This window comes from Coenobita brevimanus, chromosome 21 (genome assembly GCF_032717465.1).
Source record: "Coenobita brevimanus isolate Jiangsu-jjx chromosome 21, ASM3271746v2, whole genome shotgun sequence".
Lineage (NCBI taxonomy): Eukaryota > Metazoa > Arthropoda > Malacostraca > Decapoda > Coenobitidae > Coenobita > Coenobita brevimanus.
Window position 1 is genome coordinate 6752114 of NC_136974.1, and position 8260 is coordinate 6760373.

The window sequence follows — 8260 nt, forward strand, 5'->3', positions numbered from 1 at the left end:
AGAGCTCCCACAAAACCCAATATTTCCCACAAATTTGTGGGAATTTCCCAAGAAGTGGCACAACTGGCCTAGCAAGAACAAGAATTGATCACGTAAAGGAGTCGAAGTCGGAGATATTTTCATTGACTCCGACTTCAGCCAAAAGTGTCTGACTCCTCAACTCCTGACTCTGACTCCAACTCCGACTCCAACTCCACACTCCTGCTACAAACTACAGCTCTGCACTAATGTATACACACACACATCAAGATACTGAAGGACAAGTTGGATAATTTATGTACATGCAGTGCTGACCAAGAAAGGCAAGTTACGGAATTAAAGTTAAGTAATGAATCTGTCACTAACAAATTAAAGCAGCTCAAGAAGGAAAATAAGAGGTTGGAAGAAGAAAGGGACAGGATGAAAAGTAAACTAGATGAGCATGAATCAAAGTCAAGGATGCATGATGAACACACTAAGGAAATCAAGAAGCAGCACAAAGGGTGGAAGAAAATCCAGGAGGAAGGAAATATAAATTTGAAGGAGATTATAGAACAACAAAGCAGGGGAAAGGTGGAAAAGGAAGTGGTTAGGGTACTAAGAAGTAGAGAATCTTTAGTCAGGGATGTGGCAGACAAGAAAAAATGCATGATAATTTCAGGACTAAAAGAAAAACGGATGACAGTAAGGTCAGAAAGGGAAAGAGAAGAACTGAATAAGGAAAAAGAGATAGTATCAGTAGTTATGGAGGGTAACAACGAAGCTCAAGAAGAGACTGAAGAAGTGTTTAGGTTAGGAAAGTACGAGGAGGGAGGGGCAAGGCCACTTAAAGTAAAGTTTAAGTCTCAGGCAACAGAAAATGAAATTATAAACAGAACATGGAAATTATCAGAAAAGGAAGAGCTGAAGAATGTTTGGATCAGGAGAGACGCAAATGAGGAAGAAAGAGCTAAGATAAAGGAGCTATTAAAGGCAAAAAACGAACAGAGAACAGAGGAAGAGATGATAGTGTTTTATTGGAGTTATGGATCAGAAATTAAGGAAGTGGTACCGATGGAGAGAGAGAGAGAGAGAGAGAGAGAGAGAAGAGAAAATAAAGAACAGTGAAAAAAGTTGGAAAGTGGGATATACTAATGCTGACGGTTTAATATCGGCAAGGTTAGAAATCAACGATTACTTGAGGATTCACAAACCAGATATCATGTGCTTTATAGAGAGTCTACCAAGTTAGTGAGGATATTGACATCCATATGGGAGATGGCAAATACAAATTGTGGAGAAGAGACAGAAAAGAAAAAACGGGAGGAGGAGTGATGATAGCAGTAAAGAACAACATCAGCGTGGAAAATGTGGAACTGGGAAAGGGTAAGACCAATGCAATAAATATGAAACTAGAAACTGGAGAGAATGGCAAGAGAGACACTGCAGTTGTATACGTTCCCCCCAAGACAAGAGCATGGAAGGGCGAGGAATATCAGGAGATGTTGTCAGATATGGTTACCTATCTCAAGAATGTGATTGAGAAAAGCAATAACATAATTATGATGGGGGATTTCAACTGTAAAGAGGTGAACTGGGAGGAATGGGACTCGGGAAGCAATGAAGATTCATGGGGCACTATATTACTGAATATTGCAATGAGTAATATAATGACCAAATGGGTCAAAGAGGAGACTAGATTCAGGAGAGACGACACACCAGCAAGATTAGATTTACTACTAACTAAAGAACTTGATGTAGTTGAAAATTTAAAATATCAGTGTCCTACAGGAAAAAGTGATCATGTGGTCACTGAGTTCCAGATGATAAAAGGGAACATGTTGCCAAGAGATGAATTTTATAGACAGGGAAGATACAACTACGGAAATGCAAACTTTACAGGACTGAGGAAATTTTTCGAAAATGTGGATTGGAGAAAATTCACTGAAACAAGAGAGACACAGAGGAAGTGGAATATCTTTCTAGATCTCTATAATTCGGGAGTGGAGAAACATGTTCCAAGAGTAAGTGGGAAAGAAAACAAGGAAAAGGATTGGTTTAACAGAAGGTGCATGATAGCAAAAAAAGAAAGGGACATGGCATGGAACAAATGCAGAAAGAGAGGTAATAATAAATCAATGGAAGAATATAAAAGAGCTAGAAATGAGTATACTGTACAAAAATATGCAGAGAGGATGAGAGAAACTTTGATAATGGCTGACATGTGTAAGGAAGAACCCAAATTGTTTCATAGATTTGTTAATGGCAAATTGAAACAAAGGGAAGGAATCACCCAACTGAAAGTAGAAGGAGAGGTCTATAAAGATGCAGAAATGCAAGCTGAAATAATGAACAAATGTTTCCAATTGCTTTTCACTAAAGGGCCAGGGTGTGATTAGAAATGTAGTGATAAAAGACATAAAAGTGGAAGTGCAGGAAGTGCATAAATTACTGGAAACTCAAGATGTAAGGAAAGCCCCAGGGCTGGATGGAATCTTTACCTGGGTACTCAAAGAATGCAGAGAACAACTGGCAGATAAGATTCACGATTTAATTGTGTGTTCTCTGGAAGAAGGGAAAGTGCCTCGGGAATGGAAGAGGGCCAATGTGGTACCAATTTATAAGGGAAGAAACAAGGAAGATTCCCTGAATTACAGACCAGTGTCCCTGACCAGCGTAGTTGCAAAATTGTGCGAGAGAATCCTGAAAGAAAGATGGATATCTGGAGGAGACGAATATATTGGCTGAGAGCCAGTTTGGATTCAGAAGTGGAAGGTCATGTGTTTCCAACTTGCTGAGCTTTTACTCAAGAGTGACTGACATATTACAGAAGCAAGACAGCTGGGTGGATTGTGTGTATCTAGATCTGGAGAAAGCCTTTGACAAGGTACCCCACAAGCAACTAATGTGGAAATTGGAACACATAGGAGGACTGAAGGGAAATGTCCTGGAGTGGAAGTGTGACTTCTTGAGAAACACACAAATGAGGACAGTGATACAGGAAAAGATGTCCGGATGGAGGGAAGTAACAAGTGGAATCCCACAAGGCTCAGTGTTAGCGCCAGTAATGTTCCTAATTTATGTACATGATATGGTAGACGGAGTGAAAAGTTACGCGTCTGTTTGCTGATGATGCAAAGATCTTGAGGAGAGTAGATGTCGAGGAAGACTGTAAAATGCTGCAGAAAGACCTGAATAGGATCCAAGATTGGAGCCAGATGTGGGAAATGAAATTTAATGCAAAAAAAATGTAAGATATTGGAAATGGGTAAGAGTATCAAGAGGCCATCACTGAATTATATGATGGGTAAAGAACCAAAGAACCAATCAAAAAAGTGAGAGAAGAGAAAGATTTGGGAGTGCCGGTCCAGGATAGTTTGTCGCCGGCAAAATACATTAACAAGATAGTTAGAGAGACGTACAATCTCTTGACTAACATATGAGTGGCATTCCATTACATGGATGAGGAAATGATTAAAAAAAAAAAAAAATGATAGTGGCCATGATCCGCCCCAGGTTGGAATATGCGGCAGTTGTGTGGTCCCCACACAAGAAGAAAGTCGTAAATAAGATCAAAAGAATACAAAGAACAGCAACCAAGATGGTCCCCAGGCTGGCAGATCTGTCTTACAGAGAGAAGCTGGAAAAGCTGGACCTGCCTACACTAAAAGAAAGGAGAGAAAGGGGCGACATGATTGCAGTGTTCAGGGCCATGATGGGAATAGATAGAATTGATAAAAATGATCTGTTTATATGGGATGGGAGAGTAACAAGAGGACATGGAATGAAACTGAAAAAGCCAAGTTGTTTGAAGGATATCAAGAAATATTGCTTTACATATAGATACACTAACCTGTGGAATAGATGATCTGTTTATATGGGATGGGAGAGTAACAAGAGGACATGTAATGAAACTGAAAAAGCCAAGTTGCTTGAAGGATATCAAGAAATACTGCTTTACATATAGATGCACTGACCTGTGGAACAGCCTGGACAGAGATCGTCCAGTCTAAAAACTTAAACGAGTTCAAAGCAAAATCTGACAACGAGAAAAAGAGACAGGACCCCACGAGCGTAGCTCATTTCCTGTATATCACAAGTAGGTAAATACACACACACACACACACACACAATATATACATATATATATAGTAATCCTTCCAATATCCAATGTAACAGAGCCATAGGCAGGTCCGGATAGTGGTCCTGTCCGGATATTGGGCCCCCAGCTTATGGACTTGTACTTATGGACCCTAACTCAGAAAAACACCTATACAACTCCCTCTGGACATGCATAGCACCTATTTAAGACCCAAATCACACCAATAAGGCACATAAAAGACTGAAATAAATGCAAAAGAAGCATAAAATGAGGTTTTTCAGGTAGGTTCATACAATATTCAACATTCTGGGTACTTACAAGTCCCTGGCTCCTGGACTGGTAGTTATGGACCCTAACCTAGCCTAACTCAGAAAAACACCTTCCTACTGCACATGCATAGAACCTAAGACACAGCATATTCACACCAATAAGGGACATAAAAGAGTGAAATGAGGTGTTTGAGGTAAATATAGTATGGAAAATACAGTAGAGTACAATATGAAACATTCTGCCAACTTACAGCAAGTCCATGGCCATCTCGATGAATAACCGCCTCCTCTCAGACACTGACAGTAAGAAGGATTTCCTGAAGCACTTACAATACACTGTTCATGAAGTCTTGCACTGAACTTAGTCATTCGCACTCAGAAGTCCAATCTCTTCACAGTGTGCACTCTTGTCTAATTTATGCTCCATTGTAACATAATAAGTGTTGCACTCTGCACTTTAACTTTTTCCTCTCTTATAATCATTTTCAAAAGCAAAAACACACAAGTCTATTTACGTTAAATTTAGTTCAAAAATTGTCTTTTCACTCACAACTGTAAATCCTTAACACAATGCACTATTTTTTTCACTGCACAACACTGTAAATTCCTGTGTGGTCTAGTGGAGAAGTTCATGGTGTCTATTCACTGTCAGAGTCCGAGAGTATCACTGGCAGGTGGCCTGGGGGTGCATCGCTGGGTCGTGGTGATGGTGTACCCACTGCAGACGACTCTGAAGACAGACGCAAACTCACGTCGAGCGGTGACTCCACCGTGGGTGATGTGCTGGGCTGTGGCTCGGAGCATGAGGGCCTGTCTTGGGGAGGCAACGGAGTGTAGCCAGGGCTGGGCACAGCGGGGGTCACGGGCCTGAAAAAACTGTCAATCGTTGATTGACGCAAGGAATGACGATTCTGACGATTGATGATGCGCTGCCTGAAAGCACGCACTTCCTCCACAAGTCCCAAGGGCCCCATCTCCCTGTCACAGTCCGGGTGTTCCAGGTACCGTAGTCGAGAACGATCTCCAGATGTTCCCGGAGTGCGAAATAAGCATATTTATAGAACGACAGGGAATCGTTCAGGGTGCGAATTGTCCTGACAGGGAATCGTCCATGTTTTGACGGGGAATTGTCTGACGGCATATTGATTTGACGGAGTATTGTCTCGGAACCCGTCGATCGTGGGTAATCACATAAATCAGGTTAACTGGTTACAAATGCTTAATTAATGCTTTAACTTTATTTAAGTGCTTTAACTTACATACCAGAACAGTAAATACTTAACTTACAAATATAGTACTGTGGAAAATCAGTGCAGCAAATCTTTAACGAACAAATGAAAAAGGCAATATTACGACGCCCATCAGGTAAACTGGTTACAAGACTTTATTTTTTGCTTTAACGTTATCTAATAGTACCGGTACTTTAACTTGTACATAAACTAATGCTCCTTTATATCCTCATTTGTCAGCCTGTCTCTCCATGTGACTTCACAGGCTCCTCTTAAATAACTCATTTCCACTGCTCTCACTCTTGACTTGTGTCCTTCCAACAACGTCCAAGCTTCACTTCCGTACGTTAGAGTTGGCATCACAATACTGTCATGTAGTAACTTTTTCACTTCCATGCTCACTTCCCTGTTTCTTATCACTGCTTTCAAAGAACCAGCAACCTTTCTTCCCTGCTGTACCCTTTCAAGCACTTCGCCCTCCAAACCTCCATCCTTACTCGTCACACTACCCAAGTACTTAAACGTACTCACATTTTCCAATTCCTCACCATCCAACCTCGCTGTACATTCACTGACTTCACCTCTCTCAAAGACCATCACTTTACTCTTCCCTACATTCACCTTTAGATTCCGTTTCTTACACACTCTCCCAAACTCATCCACCAAGCCTTGCAGCTCCCCTTCGTCTTCACTCAGCAACACAGTATCATCTGCAAACAACAGTACTGTACAGGGAGTTTCCAAACACTACCCTCTCTCACCAGGACCACTCCAACATCCACTACCCTACCTTGTACCTCTTTTATTACCCCATCCATGTACAGATTGAACAACCACGGAGACATGACACATCCCTGTTTCAACCCAACCTTCAAAGAGAAAAATTCACACAGTTCACCATCCACACGCACTGCAGCCTTCGCACCATCGTACATACTCTTCACAGCATTCAACAACTTCCCATCTACTCCATATATTCATAACACTTTCCACAATCCTTGTCTATCCACCCTGTCATATGCTTTCTCCAAATCCATGAAAGCCGCATACAACTTCTTTCCCTTCTCTAGAAACTTTTCCACTAAAGATCTAAGATGCACAACCTAGTATTTTTTCTGGAAGTTTTTGCTGTGATTTGAGTGATTTTTGCCTTCTTTTTCTGTCAATTAGGTTAGGTTTGGTTGATCTGTTTTCTTGGGTTAAATGGTTGTGCAGTATTTTTTTCTGGTGGTTTCTGATGCGATTTGAGTGATTTTTGTCTTAGTTTTCTGTCAAAAATGCTTCATTTCACTTCCACATCCAATCAAAATTCATGATTGGTAAAAAGGCAAAATGAACCATTTCCGACAACACTGAAGGTCAAAATCACTTAAATTTTATAAAAACAAAAAGAAAAATATACTGCACAACCTGGGGGGTGCATTGGCAACTTGTAAAAATTTACCGAACACTCTTAAAACACGATGCTGTTTTGGTGCAAGTTTTATGCAATGCACATTTTAGTTGGCACACTGTTAAGTAGGTTATGATCATTGCAGGGTACTGTGTTCATTTAAGTCTGTTTGGTGCACTGGCGCATTCACTCAGCTCGATCAACAGTAAACAGACTGTCGTGGGTGTTGTTCAAGTAGCTTTATTTGATATTGCAAAATAGGTACCTTTTGCTTGTTCTCTTCATTCATTCTGTTGAAAATTAAATACAGTAACTACCTACGATGTATCCATACTCAGTTTTTTTTATTGAGGCGGAGATGCACTTGATAGGTTGGTGACAATCGGCTGAATGCAACATGTCCGAATAAAATTTACTAACCCAAAATTTCCCCATTAGATATATGTTGTCAAATAATAACAGAGAGATTATGAAGTAACACTGCATTCAGCCAATCATCACCAATCTGTCAAGTGCATCTTCGCATCGATAAAAAAAACTGAGTATAGTACTGAAATTATATACCTTGGATTAGAACGTTGGTTTTAAGAAAACTGCATGAATCCTTGCACCATTGTCGTTTATATCTACCAATAAAACTTTCAGTGTTATTTAGGTACCGTATGTTGTTAAAACGACTAAGACTCCTGGATGTAATATCTTCAAATCTTTGTGATGACACGTGCGTCAAGTTCAATAACCTACGCTACCGTTCATTACTTCATTGGTATCTAACGAGTACGATCAGATCGGTTAGTAAATGCAATCTGATTACATCTGTGACAAGGGGAAATAAAAAAAGATGTCATTCTGTTATAACAGCATTATGCCAGCCAACGCCCATATATGAGCATGACATGCACCCACACAAGAACCTTCTGGTTTACAACACCGCCAGTACTTACTTATGCTCGTTTAGATCCTGCTCTAGCTCTGATATTTTGGCCATTAAGGATCTCTGTTCATTTCGAAGTTGTTGAAATTTTTGTACAATTTCTTCCCCCTCCGCTTTCGTGAGGGTTTTCTGAGTTGGGTTTGAGACACCCTTCTTGTCAGCCATGTTTGTTTATACCATTTGACTGGTCGGTTGGTTCGTTTTCAGTTTACTGCTTTACAGTATGTTATAAAAACGGCAATATACTGTATTTAGTATTTTTTATGGCATCAGTTCACAAACAGTTTTTCAGTTTACCTTTGATCCCAAGTCAATACTGTTAAAAAATATAATAAACATACATCATCCCTCTGTAGTCTGCTCCCGAGTGTAGGG

The 8260-nt window shown here is 40.3% G+C and overlaps 1 protein-coding gene across 1 annotated transcript in view; it reads right to left on the reverse strand.

Moving 5' to 3' along the window:
* The window catches only part of Pfdn2 (prefoldin 2), a 43168-nt gene extending 35116 nt beyond the window's left edge, over positions 1-8052 (reverse strand). The window contains exon 1 of the mRNA XM_080266704.1: positions 7896-8052. Within this exon, the coding sequence (XP_080122830.1) occupies positions 7896-8050 (155 nt within the window). The 5' untranslated portion in view covers positions 8051-8052. The remainder of the gene's footprint in view (positions 1-7895) is intronic.
* Between the last annotated feature and the right edge of the window lie 208 nt (positions 8053-8260).